We start from the raw sequence: 25,279 nt of genomic DNA, 5'->3' as shown, positions 1-25,279 counted from the left end.
TAGAGGGAGTGATATCTATCAGCTGCTTTTGGTCCCATGAAAAAAATATTTTCCTGGTGAATCAATCATCTTTAGGAATTGAACAATTAAGTTTAGTTGAGGAAAGGCTGAATTCAGATCTCCTAATGACTGACGAACAAAATTCAACATATATAATATCTTTTAATATATTATATGATAGCGACAAATAATAGTTATTGGGCAAATTTGACACACATGACTTTTTTGTTGTTGACAAAATGTAACAACAAGGCCAAGCGCAGTTCTGTGATATCTTGATAAATTACCAAGTTCGTTTAAAAAAGAACCCTCCATCCTCCTCCCCTCCCCCCTCCCCCCCCCCCCTCGGTCCCCAATAGTATTATAGTAGTTCACAGCGTGAACAATATAAAACTCCTTGACACAGATATCACTTAATCGTATTGACATTCCAAGATTTGTTTAATTTTGTTCCAATGTTACATTCCAACAGTCATTTTCATAATTCAAACACAAAAATATCCCTTACTCCAACTCGATCCATTTTAATACGTTATGATGGGAGCATAAATTAATTATTGAATATTGATAAATAGTTATTGGTTATTGGTTACCATGCAAAAGATTGTGAGCGATTACAGCATTTTAAATCAAAATAAATCTGCTGCTGATTGAAGTTAGGAGCTATGGTTGGGTATAAAAATGTTCAGAATTATCACATTAAGTGGGGTAGAGCATGATTTCGTGAATTCACGGTACTTGACACATCTTGAAATACTGTGATCATTGTGTTAATTTCCTGCTAGAGCTAGAGTCTCTTTAATATTTATAACACAGACTTAACTATGATATTTCTTTGCTCACACAACGACAGTATAATATGTCCTAGTTTTTACATAAATCCTTATCCGGGCGAGCTAATAGTTCACTAATGGTATTGGGACAGCTGCATAATATTGACCCCAGGCAAAGAGCTGCAACGTAGCGCCCTGGGTAAATCCATTGTATATGGACAATTTCTTGTTATACACCCCATTCATCCAGCCTTATATGGTTGAGTCATCTGAGGATCTAATCCATTTTTAGTGAGTGGGCTCATCTCAACTAATGAGTAATAGTAGTAGTAGCAAATATGCAATAGCCTGATGAAAAGTGATTTGTATTTTTGTATGCAGGTTTGGAGATTCAACATCAAGTTGAGGAAAGACTGAATTCAGATCTCTTAATGACTAACGAACAAAATTCAACATATACCTATATTATAATAACTTTTATTATATTTTTATTACAGGGGGGGGGGGGGGGGGGGGCCAAACGTCAGTACCCATAGGCCCAGGCAAAGACCTGCAACATATTCGCCCCATTCACCCAGCCTCATAATATGGCCGAGTCAACTGGGGATCTAACCCTTTTAAGTGAGTGGGGTTACCTCAACTAATGGTATTGTAGTAGTGAGCCTGTTGAAAAGTGATCTGTATGCAGGATTAGAGATGCAATGGTGTTATGCCGTTGTGGTCTCGGTGGCTCAACAGTTGTTGTTATTTTATACCTGCCGGCAGGAATCATTTTATACCGTTTAGTAAAACTCAGACTCTTTTAGAAATATGATCAATTTAAAGATGTCGTTAATGATCAATTTAAAGATTTCGTCGCGATTTTCTTTTCATACTTGAACTTTAACTTTTTGGATTTTTTGATACAGGATGCCCTTCTGGGCTTATAACATAGCCATTTTACATATTTAAGACGTGCCACTTTGTTGAAGATATACTGTTATTACTGTAACTACTCTGAATTCGTGGATTATGTCGCCAAAATTTAAATTCGATTGTTGGACCACAGTTCTAACGAGCGCTTCTCAAACACAAGGATATATCTTGTGAACTTGGCTAGTATATATGAAACATTTGACATGGAGTTGTAGAGTGAGTTATGTGCCTCGCCGGGCTTAAGAAGTGGATGTCCTTGCTGTACGGCAAGTTAAACAAGGAACTGAAACTACTAGGTTCCGTACAGACTCAACTCTGCACCCGTGTCAATATGTTCATTATATGCAAGCCTCTTGATTTATACTTTATTATCATTTTTCATCTGAGTCACTTACTTTTTAGTTGCCTTGTGCTGTATTGAGAGTAATGAACAACATGTGTTGGTCAAGAAGAGAGATTATTCTGCTCGTTGCAGCTTTAATACGGAACACTTTAGGTAAGAAAAAGAAAATATTACTACTATGACACTATTTTATGAAATATATTATATATACCGTCGGTGTCTCATCAATACTGTCGTAAAATGTGGCAGGTAGGAAATTAGGAAAGATGAATCATTTATTTAAATTATTCACGTATTTAAGAATTCACGTCTTGATCAGAATCTGCTCTTTTAGGTGTATTTTTTTGAAATCCCCAAAATTAAGGCATGAATGATGGAGAATTAGAAATATCCTTTTAAACAAACAAAACTTTCTTCAGAATGCTCAGAGGTGGTCGTAGAAGACCTCGGTTGCTGGGAGGATAAAGGAGACAACAGAGCTATACAGCCAATTGAAGGGAAACACCCTCTATTAAAAGATTCTTGGAGATCTCGACCTGATGCTTATGACAAGTGCCTCACAGCAACCTTGTCCTTTGGATACAAAGTATTTGCTTTGCAGGCTGGAGGTTGGTGTGCAAGTGCATCAGACGCCGAGGACACGTATAATAAGCATGGACGGTCCAACGGATGTGGTGCTGATGGAGAAGGTGGGTTCTTTGCAAACCAAGTATACAAGATCAAGGCTATTGGTGAGTCCAAGTCAAAATTGTTTCTATAGCTGTTTCTAATAGAGGGAGTGATATCTTTCAGCTGCTTTTGGTCCCATGAAAAAAATATTTTCCTGGTGAATCAATCATCTTTAGGAATTCAACAATTAAGTTAAGGAAAGACTGAATTCAGATCTCCTAATGATTGACGAACAAAATTCAACATATATAATATCTTTTAATATATTATATGATAGCGACAAATAATAGTTATTGGGCAAATTTGACACACATGACTTTTTTGTTGTTGACAAAATGTAACAACAAGGCCAAGCGCAGTTCTGTGATATCTTGATAAATTACCAAGTTCGACCATCTTTAGGAATTCAACAATTAAGTTAAGGAAAGACTGAATTCAGATCTCCTAATGATTGACGAACAAAATTCAACATATATAATATCTTTTAATATATTATATGATAGCGATAAATAATAGTTATTGGGCAAATTTGACACACATGACTTTTTTGTTGTTGACAAAATGTAACAACAAGGCCAAGCGCAGTTCTGTGATATCTTGATAAATTACCAAGTTCGACCATCTTTAGGAATTCAACAATTAAGTTAAGGAAAGACTGAATTCAGATCTCCTAATGATTGACGAACAAAATTCAACATATATAATATCTTTTAATATATTATATGATAGCGATAAATAATAGTTATTGGGCAAATTTGACACACATGACTTTTTTGTTGTTGACAAAATGTAACAACAAGGCCAAGCGCAGTTCTGTGATATCTTGATAAATTACCAAGTTCGACTAAAAAAAGAACCCTCCACCATTTGATACAGGGTGCCCCATAAGCCAATTTTCAAACTTCTGGGCCTATAACATTACATAGCCATTTTCCATATCTAAGACGTGCCACTTTATTGATGATATACTGTAACAACTCTGAATTCGAGGATTATGTCGCAAAAATTTTAATTCGATTGTTGGACCACATACTTTATTATATTACTTTTCAGTTTTCATCTGAGTTGCTTACTTTGTAGTTGCCTTGTGCTGTATTGAGAGTGATGCACAACATGTGTTGGTCAAGAACAGTGATTATTCTGCTCGTTGCAGCTTTAATACGGAACACTTTAGGTAAGAATCAAGAAAATATTACTTACATAACACTATTTCACGAAATACATACATATCGTCAATTTCCATCGATACTGTCGTTAAATGTGGCAGCGAGGTAAACAAAATTAAGAAGTACGAATTATTGAATCAAATTATTCACGTATTAAAAACCCCAGTTATGAAGGTATAATTAAGATGTAGAATAAAAAAATAGAAATATCCTTTTGAACAAACAAAACTCTCTTCAGAATTCTCAGAAGTTGTCGTAGAAGACCTCGGTTGCTGGAAAGATAAAGGAAACAGAGCTAAACAGCCAATTGAAAGAAAACACCCTTTCCTAGAAGATTCTTACCGATCAAGAACTGATGCGTATGACAAGTGCCTCACAGCAACATTGTCCTTTGGATACAAATTATTTGCTTTGCAGCATGGAGGTTGGTGTGCAAGTGCATCAGACGCCGAGGACACAAGATCAAGGCTATTGGTGAGACCAAGTCAAAATTGTTTCTATAGTTGTTTCTGATAGAGGGAGTGATATCTATCAGCTGCTTTTGGTCCCATGAAAAAATATTTTCCTAGCTGAAATAATTGCTGGTCAAATGCAATACAAAGGTCAGCGCTTATTTTCAGCGGGTGCGGTTAAAAATCGCTTGTGTAATACAATTACACGTATGCACTGACCTTTGAGCGGCAATTATTTCATCTAGGAACAACATGGTAAGTACAACGGTTACTACCAATTAAAGCAAGCTTCAATTCGTATCATTCATATTGTTCCTATCTTCCGACCTAGACCTTCTAAAAAATTATTTTAATAGTCTGCTGGATCTGCTATAGAGTGGGTCTGCTATCACAGGAAAAGTTTTAGCTAGATAATATCCAATGTAATTTCATCAGCGTATTGTTTCAGATTGTTCTAAACTTCCTGAAGACTGGACTGGAGTGTTTACAAATACAGAGTTCCCGGTAGATAATGGAGCAACTATAACTGTATCCTGCCAGAAAGGCTATGCAAACATAGGAAGTAGTGTGGTAACTTGTAACACAGATTTGAAAGAAAACAGTTGTATAGAATACGAGTTAAAACCAAGCTGTTTACGATCAGGTAAATAAAAGGATTATATTTATGAGTTATTAATACAGCTGATGTTCCAATGATGGGGACACGTTGAGAACATCAGCTGTATACAATTGCTATTATTATATTTCATCCACACCAATAATATGTCTGGCCTGCCAACTCTAATTATTCAAAATAAGAACATCAGATTGAAAACTACAAGTAGAAACAGGAAGTATAATGACCTGGAGAACTGTAGATGTTCCGATAATGGGGACTAGTTGCGAGAGTGCCTGGTACTTTCCGTGTACCGTCCAGGAGAGAGCCAGCAAACCTTTAACCTGGCGAGTACAGACTTCGTTAACATCATTCGTTAAATATTCAACCAAATACCATTATTGTAAAACTGATCTGTGCAAATGATTTTAAACTAGATACGTTGGAAAGAAATTGTTAATAATATTGTTAAAAATAGCTTTATAATAGCTTCACAAAAACCTGGTTTCTTAGGAAATTTCCTGAGGTTTGTTCTCCAGACAACATAGTAGTAACCTGTATGAGGTTACTATGAATCTCACCAACTATTCTACGTACTGATTCCAGCTTGTTGCTCCAGTGTACCTGAAAAGAGCATCAACTTTTATAAGCAGGAAATCTAACAATAAACCTAACTTAAAATTACAAACTTTAAATAATCTAGTACTATCCAGGGATTCAATTTAATCTATTTACAGTAGCCCAGTCCCCAAATTAACCTGAACTAGAGCCAGAAGTCGGCCAGTAAGCGGACTCTCAGGGTGGAGCATCTCCTTATCAACCCCCAGAGGATCTGCTCTCTCTTCCTGGTCTGGATAGAAGTGCAGCTTTGCTTCCTCGCCCATTGCTAGCACCGTTTGTAGGAACAGATTGATCGTCTTGAATACAGATATCGTGAGCTGCTTGTCGATGTCTAGAAGTTAAAAACTGGTTAATGGTTTAGATAGTACCGATTTGGGAAGGTTGTTTTTTAAAGATAATTTCATCCGTTAAAATTAAAATTAAGAAAATGTAAGTTCAGCGAAAAGCACATCTGAGACACTTACGAAAGTGAATAGTCTAGATTAATGAAAAATTATAGTTATTCATAATAAATTGCACATACCAGTCCTTTGGGCCATGTTAATAACATGGTTCAGAACTTGTTTATAGAGGACATCCCTGTCTCCCGCGAAATCCTTTACTTTTGAAACCATCCCAGCAGACAGAGAAAACCTGGCAAATACAGAAATTATTAATTAAGAGAGCATCTATTATTTTCACATCAAGGTGTTAGTTACCTGCATAATTTATTACGTATTTTAAATAATCCACATATCCACGCATCTTTTACAATATAGTGTAATATGTTCACGATTTGTATTTAATCATAGTTGAACAAAAATTATATTACCTGTAGGAATCAAGGTCAATGTCAGCAGATTCGATAAGGGTGTACGACTGACTGAGCAGTTCAGTGTATGACTGCTGATGTGATTTTGTAGAGATTGTTTTAAGTGTCAAACAGATCAAGCCCAATACCTGAAATTTAAGAATGTTTAAATTTGTTAATATTATTGATATTGTGTGATTAGGTAATGCCTATAAGTTCGTCTCAAGTTTATTTTCAACCAAGGAAAACTGAGAAGTTATATTAGAAAAACAATTCAAATGTTCAATGTGTTATTATACCTGCCTGCAATCTCTATTGAAAGATTTGTTGGAAGCAAAAGCTATGACGGAAGCAAATGTTTTGTCGTTCACTACATCTCGTCTGTCCCTGACATCGTGATATTTTTCAACTGCTCCAATGTAAGCATTGAAGGCTCGGCATCCAAATATAAACTTATTATCTTCAATAACTGAGAGGTCCTGTTCACTTCTGAAGTAGGCTTCCCAGTGTGACTTCAAAATGTTAAGTTCTAAATGCTTCACACATTCACAGCAGTGGAGAAGCATAAACATCAAACTTTCAGAGGTTACCAACTTCCTTTCCATCAAACAGAGATTGAAGTCTACAGGGTAAGACAGTGCAAGGGCTAAGATCAGTTTAGATGCTATTTGCCGTAACTGTTTGTATTCTATGACACTGATGGCAACTGATGTTATGAATTCATATGGCTGATATTGCAGAGAGCAGTATGACGTTTTACCGATAATACTACGGAAAATTGCAATTAGCTTGTTAATGTCCGGAGATTTGCCAGCAAGAGCATCCCTCAGCTTTGATATAAGTTCATCATCTGATTCTGAAGCTGAAATGAAATATTTTTGTTTGAATGGCACCACTTTTAGGATAGGGATAGAAAATCAATCCATTACTTAAAATCAAAACTTTCTTGTCATCAAATTGTTTAAGGGTAAAGTTAGTGAAACTCACAACTTTAATTGCAGAAAACGGATAATAAATTAGTAAGAGTAAATCAATAAGTAAGAGTGAATTCATGAATAAGAACAAAAATTGTAAGTCTTACCAAGAAGAGATGACTTTAGAGTAGGACATTTAGAGAGCAGACTATTTTTGTTATCTTTAGATTGTTTCAGCTTCTTTCTGGACATTTCTGGGAAAGATTTAGTTACTACAGCTACAGGGTAGCCCAACAACTAGCACCCAAACGTTTGTGCTTATAACATATCAAGCATTAGATTGTAAATCTTGCCAGAAAAGTTTATTAGTGATCATCATGTGATAAGACACCCATATTGATCTTCCAGTATGATACCCAATCACCCAATCCCAATCTTATTAGCTCGGTCATCTGAGTGGCTAGAGCTCCCACAAGTACAGGACTAGTGCTATTTTAACACACAATGCACTACAATTGACTGTATGGTGTATAGATATAGATCTATATAACTGATCAACAGAAAAAACGCTAGAAACAGCTGTGATGGTTTAGCTTTTAATCTAAGGTTTAGTTCTCTCTAAGATTTAACCTTAGATTTAGTTCTATCTAAGGTTTAACCTTCTGCAATAAAACTGTCAATGCATCAGCTTATACATAAGGTCAAGTTCGGAGACAACCTGTACATTTTTTACTTTTTTAGAAGTGTGTGGTGGAGCCAGCTCAACACAGACTGAAACTCCTTGATTATATGGCTGACAAGACATTTTTCAGGACTTTCTCTGAGTAAAAAAAATAAATTAAAAGGTTGAACGGTTGAGCAGATACAGGTGGTATTAAACAAACCCTTAAAAGGTGGAGATTTAAGGTGGAGACTGGCTCTGGTTGAAGAAACTTTTGATTAAGGTGGAAAAGGTTATTGGTAACACAAACTACATCAAATTTGCAATCTGACAATTTTATCAATATTTTATTTAAGTGCTCAACCGAGGTGGAGAAATTAAATGCACTTTTCAAAGCTGCTCAACCAGGGGTGGAGAAAGGTTTAGAGAGTTCTAGGTTAGCTAGAAAAAAACATTTTGTTTTTTCCATTGACGCTCAACAGGGTGGAGATCTTTCATTAAGAAACAGTAAAATGCCTGTCAAACATGCCTAAATACATTGGTTTTATCACTAATTCTAATCTGCTCTGTTAACTGCTACTGTAGGGGATCATAAAACTGTTACCCCTTCTGTCTTAAAGCAAAGTGTTCTAGCAAATGAAAAAATTATCAAAGTTGTGAAAAGGTACTCAACAAGGTGGAGAAATTGTTGATTAAACATTAAAACATTAAAAAATGCATTAAAACTGGCCCCACCGGGTTGAGTTGAGCTTTGGCAGTTGATTTTTGGAATAAATAAGATTGGGTGACCCTTTAGCATGTATACAACTCATCAAACTAGCCATCAACCACTCAACCCAGGTGGAGAACCTTGACTTCTGAGGTCAAATTTACGCCCAAATTTGCCAAATTTGAGTCTCCACCTATGTTGAGTGTACTTTTCAGCAAGGATGCCTTGTAATATGAGTTGGTAGATGATTTAGAATCATTGGTATTGCAAATGGACTGCCACAGTCACTCTACAGCTCCTAAACTACAGAATAACAGATTTTGAATTGCATGTTAAGCTATGTTATGCTGTCTCCACCTCGGTTGAGCCGATTCTGAGGATCCTATTCTATGAAATATGATTGGTATAACCCATAATATTAAATATTAGGACTTTGGAGCAATTAAAAAGCATGAGAGGGTTAGTTCTAGTCACTTATATTAGCTCATGTAGTCAGTGAGCTGCTCCACCTGTGTTGAGCAGACAAACCTGCTCAACCGGCACTTTTTGAGTACCCACCTGTCTTACGTAACTTTAAATTGTGAAATTTGGAGTAAATATTTTTTTCATAAGTGATTTACAGCTCCTTTATTTTTGTAATTTTCAGGTGGCCACTGTCTCCACCAAGGTTGAGTTATTTAAATTTTGAACCCAGATATCATTATAGAAAGGTTTGGAGTATAATATCTGAAGAGCCTGTACCCCTTGGACTTTCAGAGGAATTATAATTAATTTTACCGTTTATGGCAGTGAAATGAGTGTAATTAGTGACTGATTTTATGTACAGGTTGTCTCCGAACTTGACCATAACAGTTTTATGTCAACCAACAACAGCTGCAAATAATTTAAAAATTTAAATTTTAAAAGAAAACAGTTTTACAGTTTTATGTCAACCAACAACAGCTACAAATAATCGTTTTTGTCCACCATTGACAACCTTACAAGGAAAGATAAATGGATTGGAGATATCTAAATATTTAAGTTAATCCCATTTACAACTACCTGCAAGTAAAAACCCAGGCCTAGGTGCCTGTTTGGCTTTCTAAAGCCCCGTTTGACCATAATTACAAGCACAGGAATAAATTTACAAGTTACTATCAACAAGAAATGCGGCCGCTTTTCTTTTCATTTGTGGATGGCCGCTCAATTTCCCGATCCGTGATGGCGTATTTTATCATGTATAATTCCATACAACCTGGGGACCCCAGGTGTTACTGTTAATAAGCATGCAGATATGGGAGTGACAGGCTGAGTGCCGTCCAGTTAATTTCATATTGAATTTGAAAATTGTGTATATTTATATGTAACCATATGTTGCAGTTTATTGTTTATGCAACCTGACACGGACCTGTGCATAATAGTAATACTAACAATAATTTAATTCAGAAATCACGCAATATAACGTTGAGCAGATATATTAGGAACGTGGGCAAACATCTCAACAATTTTAGATCTACAACAGAATTGTCTATTATTGTTTCATGTCAACCAACAATGTCAACAACAACTGCAAGCTATTTCAAAGTTTGGTTATCGTACATACATTGCAAGGAAAAACGAGACAGTGTCACCAAGTCACCAAGTCTAGGGAGTAGCTATTGGATCCATTGGATCAATGCGAAATTACGCATCTGTGTAATTTCTACTCGGTCAGCTTAGCCAAATGATAGGAAACTTAATTGAGGTTTTAATGAGAGAAAGGCCTGCCAAAAGATCAAAAATATGTTTAGGATACCCCTTCAGTACATTTACATAAACATTGTAGTGCACTATAAACAATAAACACAGTACGAAGCAAATCAGGCTTCATGATTTTAGTAAAAACTGCAAAAAAATCTTTTCATACCGTCTGCAACGAAGCCAAAAGCTAAACATTATATCTTTCATTAAAGAACACAAAATAAGTACAACAACATTTGCAGTTTCTCGATCATTGGGCCGGGCAATCCGGGTAATGCCGCAAATATGTCGCGCACATCGGCGTAATTCCGAGGTCAAACATTTTGCAAAGAAAAATTTTTTACTAGCGCTCGATGTAATTGTGGAACACAACAAGAAAATTGAGAATAATCTTGTGCGAGGGTAGGGACCCAGATGTCGTTTCTCACCCAAATAAACTTTAAGGAGGCTTCTCATCAGTAGCCGCACCTCCTTACTCGGTTTCTGAACTGGAATTCTATGGGCTTCCAGACGGCCAGACCGAGTATTACCACCCCATCCTTCTAGAGTTCATCACAAGTAGCACCCACCTTGAAGATCTTTGACACCCAGACACACCCCATTGGCGAACAAACTTTGGATATAATCTTACATGCTCCCGAAGGAATCCCTGGTTTATGGTCTTTCTCATCGTCACCAGCACTTTCACTAGAGTCACCAGCCCTTTCACTGGAGTCATCAGCCCAATCACTGAAGTATACAGAAGTATAGTTGTGGAACACAACAAGAAAATTGAGAATAATCTTGTGCGAGGGTAGGACTTATTGGACTTATTAATTAACGGCTGGTGGTGGTGTCATCGTTTGTCGTACTCAAAACGTTTCGCGGTTGCTGGTTGCGAATGCCGGCCCATCGAGGAAAATCTTTTTACTTTGTATTTTAACCATTATAAAGTATGATTAGTCGGATATAGTACTGAGTTCAAACAGTCCCCGAAACGAAAAAGCAAACATTTGATTTTTGTTTCGGCGACTGAATTGTTGATGGGCCGGCAAATATTTGTTGTCGAGTAGTGTTGAATACTCATATTAACATGATTATTGATTTAATTTAGGAATTGTATATAACTATCTTTGACCAAGTTTAATTGTTAATGAGAATACACGCCAGCACTGGGCGCGCGCGGCGGCTTTGATGTTAGCGGCTACAAGCTTGAAGCTAGGCAGCTGCAGAAAAAACGCCGCGCGCGTTCACAGTTCAGCGTACGGCTTTTCGTTTTTGATTTTACAAATGACAAAGCAACTTTTAATGACTATTAATGGAATTATCGGATATTTATAATTCAATATGTATTGATTCTTCTGTGGAAAATAAAAATTGTATTTTACTTTTAAAAAAATTGTATTTTACTTAGGGACCCAGATGTCGTTTCTAACCCAAATAAACTTTAAGGAGGCTTCTCATCAGTAGCCGCACCTTTTTACTCGGTTTCTGAACTGGAATTCTATGGGCTTCCAGACGGCCAGACCGAGTATTACCACCCCATCCTTCTAGAGTTCATCACAAGTAGCACCCACCTTGAAGATCTTTGACACCCAGACACACCCCATTGGCGAACAAACTTTGGATATAATCTTACATGCTCCCGAAGGAGAAATGGCGCGCAGTATAATGCAAATTGCAGATTTTCCCAACAAATTTTTAATTGCATGTACGTTGGTATTCATTAATTGTTCAGGGACAAAACATTTTTTAAAAGCTTTGAAGTATGATCTGTAGTATGGGTTGTAGCGCGATGCACTACTGGGTCGCGCCGCGCATCCAATAATTCTTCTCGCAAGGATTGACATCGTGAATCAAAACAATAATCATTGCTTTATTTATTTGTATATATATTAAAAGGTACGGTAATCTGGTTTTAATACATTCAACACTGCACTACTATATAACAAATAATTTGAGAATATAAGTATGACGTAGAAATGTTAACGGGTGATACTCGTAAAATGTTTGTTCCATATATATTGTTCCAGGACCGTCGACGAGTCCAACGCGGCGCGCGTCCTGGTAGGTTGTAAACCTTGTCATACGTTGTATGACCCGCCGCGCACAAAGTGCGCGGCTCCCCTGTATCATCAGGACCTAGTGAAACGACCGTGGGTGTCACAACGTGATACAATGTAAACCTACAATAGAAATGTCGATAAGTTATTCAGCTATTTATTTCCATTAGAATCTGTCTTCAGCTTCACTGAGTCTATTCAGAAACAATCAGAAATTTGAATAAAAGAACTATTAAGAGGTAGTAAAACTATCAGGTTAAGTTGAAAGGGGACTTGCCACACCTTGGCAACATTAAATATATTGGTCCTGTATTGAATCGCTTCCTCAAATTATTTATCATATAGCACCATGCCCTTAATATTCTATTTGACTCCTTGTTTTCTTGAAATTGTTGTTTTCTTGAATAAAAACCAATCCTGCTTTATGGTTGTCAAGTCGTATGCCCCCACTCCAAAACCATGAGATACCTTTCAAAAATAGAAGACAAAGCCAGCCCCCAGCATACCCTAAAGTACATTAAGTAAAACAAAATTTAAATTTTATTGCCATATTACAATGAATAATAATATCATAATAAACATAGTTAAACTTGACCATTAATTTGTCCGTCCATTCAAAAGCATCAAATATATAGGTTGCTGGGGTGAAAGCGGGCGCCACCCACTTTGTTTTGAAGAATCTATTGCAAACTTGCAATAGATTACTATAGTCGCCTTGAAAGCACTGAAAAAGAACTACTTTGTGTTCAATAAAACAATAAGTTTTCCTTGGTATACCAGCATCTCAAAGCTTCTCACCAAATACAACTTCCCCCACTCATCTTCCTCAAAATCTAAGCTCTACACCCAAATCAGTCATAATATGAGGGAAGAATTCGTGAATACCTGGAAATCTGCCAAGGCCTCCTCGTCAAAACTAGAATTCTTTAGTTTAATTAAACATGATTTCGAACCAGAGGCATATCTAAAGTAAAGTAAAGTAAAGTAAAAAATATGACATAACATCATCACTAATGTCTACAAAGTATCATCACACTACATGGAAAAATATGCAGTAACTATTTCTCCATCAAATTTAAAGGTAATAATTTATCAAATATTAGTCATGAAAAACAACAACATTAAAAAATATAATTTATTCATACTTCCCAGTGGAGTAAAGATTTATAAAACTTTTCTTTGCTACATAAGGATGAAACCAAAGATAATTATTGTGTTTTCCTTAATACTGAAGGGAAAGGAAGCAGTTCTAACGAGCTCTTCTCAAACACAAGGATATATCTTGTGAATTCGGCTAGTATATATGAAACATTTGTCATGGAGTTGTAGAGGGAGTTATGTGCCTCGCCGGGCTAAAGTAGTGGATGACCTTGCTGTACGGCAAGTTAAACAAGGATCTGAAACTACTAGGTTCCGTACAGACTCAACTCTGCACCCGTGTCAATATGTTCAATATATGCAAGCCTCTTGATTTATAAATCTACGAATTATCAAAATACCTGATGTTCGAAAAAGCCTGACAAGGTTTCGTATCAGCTGCCACGACCTCTACATCGAAAGGGGCACCAAGAAAAGAACATGGTGCACTTACTGCTTTTTCAGCAAAGGTCTCAAGCCTATTGAGGACGAAAGTCACGTATTAATTGACTGTTTGCTTTACTCCCCAGTTAGGGAAAAATTCAACTTCCATCCCCAAAACATCACTGACCTAGCCGGTCTGCTCTCCAACAAAACTCTAGAGATCCTACCAAATTTACTGCAACAGCAAGAGCAATCCATTCAATTCTCTCTGTGAACAAACAATACACAGCCTATTATAAGAGCCCAGATTTCCACTCAAATACTGGCAAGTACATAATGCTATATAGTCCCCTAAAATAAAATTGGACCATACAAACTCGATTTGTAAATTATTAGGATTGTGTAACTTAAATTATTTCAGAATTACAACTATTGTGTATTTAATAAAGTAATTATAACTTTTGCATCCTTGTATCCTTGTATCCTAGCAATTAGTAATGTTAAAAGGATTTTTCTTATATTTTATACAGGGTGGGCCAAAAGTCAGTACCCATACGCTGGCCTTTATAGCTCAGTCACTGAGTGCCCAATTTAAATACTTCCTTCTGGTATGACTTAGTACCACCACTGGTTCAAGGAATTTGTCAAAATATTCGCGTTCATTTTTTTTTTGAATGGAAGTTCATTTTCACATTTATTTGATAGTTTGGATAGTCGGATCAAGCTAAATGTTATTGAATTGTGTTTGGCTATTCGAATTACGTTTGTCCTGAAAGAATTAGAACTGTAGCTTCTCAGATGACCGAGATATGAAGCATAGCAAGTTTATTCATTACGTGTGATCAGGTGATTGGTTTACCTAATCACATGATAAGGTGACCCCGTTAACTACCCCGTTAAACATTATGGGAATTGTTAAGGGTGCCCAATTAAGGTGTCGTGTCATGGTGTCACATAATCACCCAGTCAATTTTGTTAACGAGATACAGAAAATGCTTGATAACTTCGTCATTTCTAATCCGTTTTGCCTCATCAGAATAAAACTAATATTCAGAATAAAACAAATATTATGTTATAAACATAACATATAATATATAACATAATATCATGTTTTCAGATCATATTATATGCAACATTTGATAATCTACCGTCTCTGAAAAAATTAGGCATTCAGCATGTTCAGAGAAAACAATATAGGTGTTTTAATATTGAATGGGCGTGGTCTAAAATATTCGAATTTTCAAATTTTGACGACGGAATCCTCGAACCAGTAAGTACAGTATGCCATCTGCAAAGCAACAGCTCTCAAATATAAAACACGGCGGAGCTATTAAGGCCAACGTATGGGTACTGACTTTTGGCCCACCCTGAACAATATTTGACGGCCCCAACGTTAATGTGGCTCTTGCTATGTGTTGGTTCAGCCGAATTAATTATTATATAATCAAGTTTATTTTTCTCGTTAGTTGTCATCCGGCCAAACATTAAGCAACTTATATTGCAGTACCATTTATCATTTAGTATATCAAAATATGTCATTGTAATTTTGCATGGCTGAAATGTAACGCTTGATTTATATATATAATGATTAATTGAATTTTCAAATAAAATAAAAAAATAATGCAATCTGTTTTCACTCTTTTGAGTAAGTCGATCAAATAATTGATGTTTGGGACAAAGTGAGAGTCTCCACTCAGTTTTTCAAACAAATAGTTGTCGACTTTTCAAACAACTATTTCGTTGAAAAACTGAGTGGAGACTCTCACTTTGTCCCAAAACATCAATTATATATTTAATATATATTTGGGTTACAGTTAACCACGTATTTCAAGAACAACCATCAGCTCGGAATTAAGATTGTATGTAACAGTCTAAGGAACACCTATGCCCAAGTCTCAGGTCCAGGGTGTAGTCCAAGTCTTTTCCAAAAGTTGAGATTTACTTTTTTGAGTTAAAGTTTTACATAAAATCACAGGTAAACCTCAAACTTTGGCGTGCAATATCACAGCAACACTAGGTCAGATTTGGATGCGGTTTTTCCTATTAGTTCATCTCCAGTAGCTAGTCTAGGGAGTAGCTAAGGATCCATTGGATCTATGTGAAATTGCTTATCTGAGTAATGTGATCTGAAACGTGATTGAGGGTTGAATGAGGAGGGGCCCATCAAAAGATTAGGAATCCTCTTATGGTACCCCTTCAGTGCATCTACTTTGTAGTGTACTGTAAACATACTACTATAGTTCATAGACAGCATTAGAGTTATATTTTAAATTATAAGTACCCTAGCATGATTTCAAACATTTACCTGTAGCTGTATAAACGCTGTGACAGTAAACCCGACCCCTGTCAGCTAGAGTGTAGCGTAGTTGCCCCCCTCCCCCAGAATATTGGGAGATTTACTGAAAGGTCCAGGTGAAGGACCTGTCTATACCTCTTTAGTGTTTGCTGTTAATAGTGCAACTAAGAAATCTTTTACTTAGACCTTTATTATATCATAGTTCATCAATAAAAACTATAATTCGCTCACTATCACAAGAGTTGTCATTTTCGTAGTTTGCAATTGGATCTCACTGGTGGTCTTTTTATTTTTTAGACTAAGGTTTATTAAACGGTTTCTTGCCTGTAATTCCATTTGCTCTAGTTTGCAATTACAAATGCTCAATAGTAGTTAAAATTTCATGTTAACTGCTTAACTGTAGTTTTATGTTTCACTCTTTTTTTGAGAATTTCTCTGAAACAAGACTGGCAAATACTACAAATATTAAGCTATGTTAGTCTGATCAGATTTGAATTGGGCTTTTAAAATAAATTTGAAATGAAATCTCTGACCTTTGCTTTGATAGAAATTTTGTGTCATTACATTAAGATTTAATGTATGACATTATAAAATGTGTTACTTGCCTCACTTCCAAATTTGCATGGTAGTTGGTAACTCCAAGGTTGGTAACTAAGATATCAAGAACTTGATGGTCAACATTTTCTCTTCTACATGAAATCCATTACTGTGGTGATGCCACCTATGGTTGAGACGTGTGATTCTTGTGTGTCAAGATAGTTATTTTTGCAACAGAATTGTGAAGATAAAATTAAATACATGTTACACTGTGCACCAGATCACAATCTTGACAATAAGTGGCTACATTGTCGCCTCAAAAATAATTGCTTCTATAATTTTAAATAAATTGGACATACTGTTAAATTTCACAGCAATGTTACTCATCTGACTTGATGAGTTATTTAAGGTATGTGTATTACATTCCTTTTAATCATCCCATCTTTTCCATTTAACTTAACCTTAACCAGTATTCCTTTTTAGCTTAGAACTCGGAAAGTAGTGATACAAAATGGTAAGCATTCTGAAGATTATTTTGCACAATTTTAGATTGTTTTGTTTTAACAGTTTTTAGCAAGAGCTGCAGCGACATCCAGTCAGTGCTGTCTTTTTAACCTGTTGTGACTTGTCTGAAAAAAGTTTAGGTGATAAATGTTCTGTCCAAACTTATCGAAAGTTTCTGGTTAATAATTTGGTCTGAAATGCTGGATGTAATTATATTTGCATTTCATCTCTCATAAAAGTCCTGAATTTGTATTAAATAGCTCTTTTCACTAGTCCCAACCATGTTAGCACTATAAAATATTTGAAAATCAACTAATTCCTAAAACTAAATACCACTTCTTATTTGCAGGACGTTTACATCATGGTAAGGAGAAAGAAGGCTACAATCCTTACAGATGCAAAGGAATCGTCGACAGTGGCTGAACTGAAGAAAATTATCGAAGGTAAATCTCTTTTCCGTTCTTGAATCTGTTCTTGAATCTTTTCTTGCATCTTTTCTTGAATCTGTTCTTGGATCTGTTCTTGAATCTGTTTTTGAATCTGTTCTTGAATCTGTTCTTGAATCTGTTCTTGAATCTATTTGAGATTATGATAAACTGTAAACAGGATTAAGTTTACTGCACCATCTCTAACATCTTGTATTTTTAGGGCTTCTGAAATGCGGAGTTGATGACCAGCGACTGCTGTTCGATGGTCTTATTCTGGAAGATGGTAAAACTCTTTCTGACTCCGGTATTACAGCAAAAAATGCTCAAGCAATGAATCCAGCACAGTTGACTTTATCAATCAGGAATGAATCGGGTTAGTGATACCAGCAACCTATTAGTTTGGTAATAATTGATTTTATGGACAATACCCAAAAAAACACATGAAGACCTAGCCACTAACAATAGCCTAACCATATAAGTAATTGTTCAACTTCTTGAAAGAAGTCGAATAATATTATTCGTGCATACTAGTAGCTAAAACGCCTACTAGTTGCCTTCTGTTTAGAGAACTTTGAGTTACGCTTACTTATTTGAAAGTCCCACTAAAACCTTTAGTCGTAACACTGACAATATGTAACCCGCTTGTTAAAGATACATTATATGATTATATAACAACAGGTCACTAGAATACACGAATTGTCTTTTGCATGAGAATGTGATTTCTGTGTATTATCATAATAACACAATGCTGAACGGATATGTAAAATTATAACTTGTACATGATGATATTCTGATGCTTGACATCTCTTTAGACTTTGGAGATGAATTGCTTTTCTGTTACATCGCGCATCCAATCATGCAGTGCTCATTTTCTTACTCTTTATCTTAGGACCTTGAACTACTAAATTTTAAGATCATATCAACAATTTGAACCTGAACCTGATATCATACATTTAAGTCATAGAATTTCTTAATAGCGTTCCGAATTCTTGCTATATATTTTCTAGTTGCACGTCTTAGTGAAGCTACCAGACTGCTCTTGCTCTGACCTAACACTATCTTTCTTTCAGACGGAGAATTCGAGGAGGAGGCAGTTGAACCCTACTCCGTACCACCAGAATTACCAGAAGCCCTCAAACAACAAGACCCGGCATGTTGAACTGCCAAACTTTGAACAGAATATAGGCCATCCTTTGTAAATAGTAGTAATCGGGCGGTTTACTGAGTTTTGATATCACTGGTTCCGTCACATTTGCCAATTTCGAGACAGAAGGTTTTATTTTACGATATTTGCAGTTAAAACTGCCTATAATTTGAGGTGTTTATCTTTCTTCTCCATATTTTTAGTGTTACTGGTAACTCTAAAAACCTTAGAGTGCTATTGTGGCTATTGTGGTGATAATTTTTCAAGATCAACAATATTGAGTTATATATTTGTTACCATCCTTTCGATATTTATAGCTGAAATACATTTTTGTTTCACTGACTAAACCTTGAATATTAAAAAACAATATGATCCAATGATTAACTTACAGTTAATAGTTTAACTTAACAAATTTTACCTCTCGTATTTGTCTATCTAGTACAGTAAATATTTGACTATTGATGTTTTATCACGTTTCTAGGTTGGATGTAACAAAAAGATGTTTAAATGGTAGTGAGTGAGTTCTAGTCGATAACGGAGAAATACTCTTATACCAAGTAAGCACACAAAATGATATCATAATATAGCAGTCAACAACCGAAATGAAAATTTCTGATCACTAAATAGCCAAGTTCAGTTTAGGCAAAACCGAATCTATAAAGTACAGTCATATTTTTAACTGTTCTTGGCAAATCCTCGCTGGTCCCTCGATATTTCGTCCTTATATTATTTCTTGCACTGGTCTTTATATCGAAAAGCACTACAATGCTAATTATTAAATCCGAAATGATGACTTGCGACGAATCCGTGTTGTGGCAAAATCGGCAAAACGGAAACGGCGTAACTCCTATTTGTGGTAACCACTGCGCGAATATAGCGCGCATAGGAGGCGCCTCGAGGCGCGTTTTAAATTAATCGAACGTATCATATCGATTTAATTTGATCAAGCTTAGTAATCCGAGCGAATTACCGTTGTCAAGAACATGCTTGCTGAAAACAATCAAACTCAAGCCATCTTGGACCATTTCCTTCTTAGCATAAATACATTTAAACCTTGGAAATACAAATTGTATGTCTCCTGACGGGGTGCATGTCCGAGGTGGATGGTCCGAGAGGCGGTTATTTGCACTTTATTTTAACAAAAACTCCTTCCCACGCCGGGAATCGAACCCGGGTCTTGTGGGTGAAAGCCACAGATGCTAGCCCCTACACCACGTGGGAGTTATCATTCAGTGAATTATTTTATACTTATTCGATGCTATCTTTCCAGCTATTATTCTAATTTATTGCTAATATTTACAAACAATAGTGTTAATTTTATTATACCTGTAATAACAGGTATGAGTGCGGGATTCATTCATTCGATTGATGCCAACCGTGTACATGTCCTGGAGTATGAAAAGAGGGAGTTTCAGGTTAAAGTTTTACGAGTAGTTCCATTGAAACGACTCAATGATGCTGCCCTGAACAGTGGCGCAACAAATGGGCTTACTTTCCATGAGTACTTCATGAAAGAGGTAAGTGCCATTACAGTTTATGTAATGAGTTTCCTATCTTTGATCTGTGGTGCGCCTGTTTCCAATGAAGAGCCTATAAATATTAAAGCACCACAATATGAACATGATATTAAATAAGGTCAAGCCATTGCTAATATAATAATTGCTGATTTATTGGATAAAAATGATATATCTTACAAAGTTTTTAAAATGAATCGTGATGAACCTCAACAAGTACTCAAGTACCGAAGTTGAAAGGATTTAGTTTTTAATCCTAACATTGCATGGTCTAATAGATGTTGAGGTGGTTCAAACAAGAGTTCTTCACATGGGTGGACTGTAAGCCTTGTGCAGTGTGTGGTTCTCCTTCTCAGAGTGGGGAGCCGTTACAGCCTACACCTGAAGACCTTTCTGCAGGAGCCACCAGAGTTGAAAATCATCAATGTACTATTTGTGGTTAGTTGAATGGGACTTGTAGTTTAAGGGGTCGTTGATCGTTCACATATTACGTAATCAGCCGAGGGGGAGGGGGTTTTCAAATGCTTACGGTCGATTTTACCCTTTTACCTTCTAGAATAATAACAATTTGACAATATTTTTATTCAAAGTTCACTCAATTTCACTCTGATAGTGATAAAATTTATAAATTGATCGGATATCCGACTATAGTAAGTAGTTTAGAAGGTGATTGGCCAGATATTAATCATAAATTTCATTAATTTCCAGGAAAAATTCTCGAGGGCTAGGTCCTGAAAAATATTTTCGGCTAATGATGATCAGGATGACATGAACTGTTATGTGGAGGAGAAAAGTAGTTTCCAGGAAAAATTTTAAAATGTTCGGTCCGAGTCATTCTCGATTATACGTACATTGAAACTGAAAGGCAGTCTCCCCGCTTCCGATTGTTTTCAGCTTGGAAAGGCAAAACCATTAGTACAAAATTTAAGATATTTGAAAAACAAATTTTATTCAACATACAAGGGGGGACCCTTGTGCTGGAAAATTGTTGAAGGTCGAAATACGTGAAAGGGCAACAAATTCTCTTTTAGGTGTTCGAAATGATATTTAGATTCTAGATGAACATTTGATTTAAATTATTTCGTCCTTTACTAAGTCGAAAATTTGTAAAAAATTGGGTATTTTAAATTTTAAATGGTATAAAATTCTCCATTTTAGAAAAATGATTTCCAGGGAAAACATTCAAAGGAGGGGGGGGGGGTTTGATTACCGTTGATTACGGAATACGGAGGGGGAGGGTTTAAAATTGCTAAAATATTGATTACGTAATATGTGAACGACCCCATTAATGGCATGAATTTTAATTCAATTCTTTGCATTCTTATCTATCTATCTGCTGGAAAATGACTTGCAAGTAAATATATGCTCATATCTCTCTTGCAAATAAATATATGCTCATATCTCCTGGTTTATGTTCATTGTAGATATTCTACATAATATCGCTGGATAAAAGCTGGAAAAGTAACGATTATAAATTTCATTTACGTTAAAGTTCCACAGTCCACAGAGCAGACTGCTGATATTCAGGAGCGAGCCAGCGTTTCCCGCGGTACAACAGTCCCAGCAAGCTGCTGGAGACACGTGAGGGACGGTGTGGGGAGTGGGCAAACTGTTTTACAGGAATTTGCAGGGCCCTCGGTTATGATGCTAGGTTTGTGAAAACAATGTATAGTAGTATGTAGTAATGTAGTAATGTATAGTAGTAGTTATGCTCAAGTGATTTAGGAATCTTGAATGATTCGACTCTTGCAACTATCACTTTAGCATTAATCGTAGAGAAAGACAGTAAAGTCAGGATATATCAGTTTTCAAAGTCGTTGTTGTATCCGGTATTAGCAGAGCTTAATTTACAAGGCAGGACCGTATTTCTTGATCTTATCAATTATCATCCGTGTTTAAATAACAACTATAATAGTTAATACACAGGTACATATACGTGTTTAAATAACAATTATAATAGTTAATACACAGGTACACATCCGTGTTTAAATAACAACTATAATAGTTAATACACAGGTACATAATAGTTAATACACAGGTACATAATAGTTAATACACAGGTACATATCCGTGTTTAAATAACAACTATAATAGTTAATACACAGGTACATATACGACGCTACAGACCACGTGTGGACAGAGATATTCTCTCCACATCTAGACCGCTGGGTCCATGTTGACTCTTGCGAGAACGCATGGGACAGACCGCTGGTGAGTTTCATACTGGATTTAAATCACAAAGTTACACATAAACTTCATTCAGTATCACTTGAACTTTCATTCTATTGAGTTGTTTTTTAATATCGGTGGTCATAAAGATTCTTTAAATTGATCATGTTTCCAATATCTGGAGTTTTTATCCCGTTATAATACATGTATATTGTATATTTCAGATGTACGAGCAGGGATGGAAGAAACAACTGAGTTACGTCATAGCATTCTCTAAAGATGAAGTTGTGGACGTATCTTACAGGTTAGTCTAGTGACTAGTTACAGCAAGATAACTGAAAAATAAAGTACAATCAGCAAGATAACTGAAAAACAAAGTACAATCAGCAAGATAACTGAAAAGCAAAGTACAAACCGTGTCAAACTGTTGGTCACATTAACAGTAAAGTTGTCAACTGACGCTTGACAGCCGTTCTACCGATTCCCTTTGAATCCTCATTCCTCATGTACGTAGGCCTAATTCTATATTTACAGATATACGCTGAATCCGAGTGAGATAAAACCTCGTCGGGTTGAGGAGACGGCTGTTCAAAACAAAATAGCAAACTGCAACCGGTTGAACTTCAGACATTCTCCTGATAAACAACACTTCCTGACGAAAAGGCTCGCTAAGGAGATGACTGCTATGCTATTGAAACATAACCTAGGTGAGCTCTACAAGGGATTTTATAGTTGTCAATTTCTCCCGCACTTCAGGGTTCATTCATAATATAGTTTATGAAAATGTTGCGAATTTAGTAAAAACTACGTTCAGTGACAGGATCTGGAAAAGTGTACGCGGGTCGAGAGAGTGGTTCTCTGGACTGGAGACAGAGTAGAGGGGAGGGTGGCACTATGTCCCACCAGGAGGAGGGTGGAGCGGTTATAAAGTCTGGAGATGCAACACATTCCTTCTCTGTTAGATACTGTCCTGCTGCGGATAAATACCTCATATCAAGGGACGGGGGCCCTGACCAGGTCTGTTTATTAAAGAGGCTCATGCCTTCATACTCATAGCTACTTGTGAACATCATCTTGTACGTTTTCTTCTTAGAATAGTTTTAGACTTGCTCTGACCCTTATATAAATGTTATTCCAGGTGTTGGCACCATTCGATTCCTTGGTGTTCAAGAATGAAAATGTTGTCAGGAAAGCGGAATACGACTGGAACATGGTATATCTGGCTCGAGCAAACAGTAGCAAATCTTCAATAAGTAAGTGACACGATTTTAAATTTTGTTGATAATATCCGTATTCAGGGATATGAAATCTTCTCTGTTTTGCAAAAGTGGATTTAAGAAAGTCACAAGGAGTCCCCAGATAGATTTACTCCTAGGTCATCTATTTACAGCCAGGAATTTATAATATGTTATATGACCCTTAAATGTTTAGAGTGGCGAGTAGAATGCAGCAAGCCGATAAAGTCGGCCCTGATCACGATGCTCCACACCACTTACCACGAGGGCCAGGTGATCTGGTCATGTGATCTGGATGGAGAGACTTCCTCTTTTCAGCCACAATTCTCCGATATTGACTTGTCTAAGCTAGAAGGGTTCTGTACATTCTCCATTACCGCTAAAATGAGTAGTCCTGGTACTCAGGAAAACTGTTGGCAGCACACTCAACTCTTTAGAACAGATTTAGGGAGGGAGGAGACACCTTTTCAAATTGACCTTACTTTTTAGACTGAAACTGACAGTGCCCGGGTGCCCCTGGGCCTACTTAGTGAATTTTTAATGGGGTTTTCATTTTGCTTCTAGTTGCAGATGTTGCTTACTTTTTTAAACCTGAAAGACTGATTTTATAAATGAATTTTTGACTATAAGCGAATTTTCAATTATTATCCTGAGCTGGAAATGTTTACGTACTTGGTTGTTTGTTTTGATTTCAGTATTTTGTTCGAAGTTAAGATAACAGTGAACATAGTTGCTTTTATTTTACCCTGAACTGTGATGAACCTGATGCTTAGATTTTACCAATCTTCTAAATTTAATGTTACAACAATATGACAAATACCAAATACCTTCCCTTACCTATCTTTGTCCATTGCTCTTCTAAGTCCACAATTTTTTGATACCTGGAAAATATGCTGCATGGTTTCTGACGTAAAGAATGGTTGAATATCATGCATAGCACAGTGTCTGAGTGTTTACAAAAGAGTTTACTTAAAATTTGCAAATATCAGGATCTATTTAACATAGATATTATTACAGCGAACTGATGAAGTAGTTCGCTGTTTATTAGTCTCATGATTGAAATACTGATAGTTGGGTGATCTTATCGTGAGATTCGTGATTACTAGGACTAATGAGTCAATGACTGAATAAGATAATTATAGTCTATGTAATAAGCGCCATGAGTTGGCACAGAATTGTTTCTCCGATTTTGATAAATTTGGTACCAAAAGTTGTCTAACAATGTGAATAAAATAATTCCACCGCGCTTTTTACACAGACTAATTACTAATTACTAATTAATAATTACATAGACTAATTAAGACCCTGGTCATTAGTAATATAGGAAAGTTCGCGCGAGATGGACCACGTTTACGTTTTTCCCAATTTAACTTTAGAAGATTGTCACAGGAAGAACTTTTAAGATAGGCATATGATATTTCACTTGTCTGTAGTTCAACTAATTGAGTTTCGATTGATACAATTTTTTCCATTTCACCCTTCTGTAAAAAGGCAATAGTGAAAAAGTAATTTTTAGGGGTTCAATGTCTTGAGTGGATTTATTCTTAAACTTGCTAATAATT

At 36.2% G+C, this 25,279-nt stretch overlaps 4 protein-coding genes and 1 non-coding gene across 7 annotated transcripts in view; 2 read left to right on the top strand and 3 right to left on the bottom strand.

Annotated features, from left to right (window-relative positions):
• LOC134811166 (mitochondrial-processing peptidase subunit beta-like) overlaps window positions 1–4,275 on the bottom strand; it is a 96,946-nt gene extending 92,671 nt beyond the window's left edge. The window contains exon 1 of the mRNA XM_063817907.1: window positions 4,265–4,275. The gene's annotated coding sequence lies outside the window, so the exon portion shown is untranslated. The remainder of the gene's footprint in view (window positions 1–4,264) is intronic.
• Window positions 1–9,697, bottom strand: part of LOC134811163 (tRNA (32-2'-O)-methyltransferase regulator THADA-like) — a 76,972-nt gene extending 67,275 nt beyond the window's left edge. Inside the window, exons 1-8 of the mRNA XM_063817899.1 lie at window positions 9,650–9,697; window positions 7,406–7,492; window positions 6,624–7,186; window positions 6,346–6,473; window positions 6,058–6,167; window positions 5,672–5,865; window positions 5,415–5,537; window positions 5,162–5,257 (exon numbers count right to left, since the gene is read on the bottom strand). Coding sequence (XP_063673969.1) covers window positions 5,162–5,257; window positions 5,415–5,537; window positions 5,672–5,865; window positions 6,058–6,167; window positions 6,346–6,473; window positions 6,624–7,186; window positions 7,406–7,490 — 1,299 coding nt within the window. The 5' untranslated portion in view covers window positions 7,491–7,492; window positions 9,650–9,697. The remainder of the gene's footprint in view (window positions 1–5,161; window positions 5,258–5,414; window positions 5,538–5,671; window positions 5,866–6,057; window positions 6,168–6,345; window positions 6,474–6,623; window positions 7,187–7,405; window positions 7,493–9,649) is intronic.
• The window catches only part of LOC134811173 (elongin-B-like), a 77,796-nt gene extending 58,672 nt beyond the window's left edge, over window positions 1–19,124 (top strand). Inside the window, exons 1-5 of one of the 2 annotated variants that reach the window (XM_063817917.1) lie at window positions 12,243–12,268; window positions 17,207–17,237; window positions 17,577–17,670; window positions 17,876–18,028; window positions 18,726–19,124. In XM_063817917.1, the coding sequence (XP_063673987.1) occupies window positions 17,235–17,237; window positions 17,577–17,670; window positions 17,876–18,028; window positions 18,726–18,814 (339 nt within the window). In that variant the 5' untranslated portion in view covers window positions 12,243–12,268; window positions 17,207–17,234 and the 3' untranslated portion in view covers window positions 18,815–19,124. Of the gene's footprint in view, window positions 1–12,242; window positions 12,269–17,205; window positions 17,238–17,576; window positions 17,671–17,875; window positions 18,029–18,725 lie in introns of those variants that run through there. The other variant, XM_063817918.1, reaches the window with a different exon arrangement.
• A 154-nt stretch (window positions 19,125–19,278) lies between these two features.
• On the top strand, window positions 19,279–24,556 carry LOC134811167 (peptide-N(4)-(N-acetyl-beta-glucosaminyl)asparagine amidase-like). Of its 2 annotated transcripts, none has more exons than XM_063817908.1 (10): window positions 19,279–19,356; window positions 20,138–20,316; window positions 20,592–20,751; window positions 21,841–21,964; window positions 22,419–22,524; window positions 22,707–22,786; window positions 23,017–23,189; window positions 23,297–23,499; window positions 23,621–23,735; window positions 23,914–24,556. In XM_063817908.1, exons 2-10 carry the CDS (start codon window positions 20,140–20,142, stop codon window positions 24,204–24,206), a joined length of 1,431 nt encoding a protein of 476 aa, XP_063673978.1. In that variant the 5' UTR covers window positions 19,279–19,356; window positions 20,138–20,139; the 3' UTR covers window positions 24,207–24,556. The 2 variants fall into 2 exon arrangements, with proteins under 2 accessions (XP_063673978.1, XP_063673979.1); XM_063817909.1 differs by having other exon boundaries at window positions 23,303–23,499; window positions 23,914–24,518.
• Trnae-uuc (transfer RNA glutamic acid (anticodon UUC)) lies at window positions 19,949–20,020 on the bottom strand. Its single transcript has one exon. It is a non-coding gene; the product is annotated as a tRNA-Glu (tRNA).
• Window positions 24,557–25,279: the final 723 nt, after the last annotated feature.

The sequence above is a fragment of the Bolinopsis microptera genome, chromosome 2, assembly GCF_026151205.1.
Source record: "Bolinopsis microptera isolate Bmic1 chromosome 2, MBARI_Bmic_1.0, whole genome shotgun sequence".
Classification (NCBI taxonomy): Eukaryota; Metazoa; Ctenophora; class Tentaculata; order Lobata; family Bolinopsidae; genus Bolinopsis; species Bolinopsis microptera.
The sequence above is the reverse complement of the archived record's forward strand: the minus strand, read 5'-3'. Positions and strand labels throughout refer to the sequence as shown.

Bases quoted from the DNA above. Each gene is read 5' to 3' on its own strand.
- LOC134811167 (XM_063817908.1), top strand. From the start codon at position 20,140: ATGAGTGCGGGATTCATTCATTCGATTGATGCCAACCGTGTACATGTC. The intron at 22,525-22,706 runs GTGAGTTTCATA...TGTATATTTCAG, and splicing joins ACGCATGGGACAGACCGCTG to ATGTACGAGCAGGGATGGAA. The intron at 22,787-23,016 runs GTTAGTCTAGTG...CTATATTTACAG, and splicing joins GTTGTGGACGTATCTTACAG to ATATACGCTGAATCCGAGTG.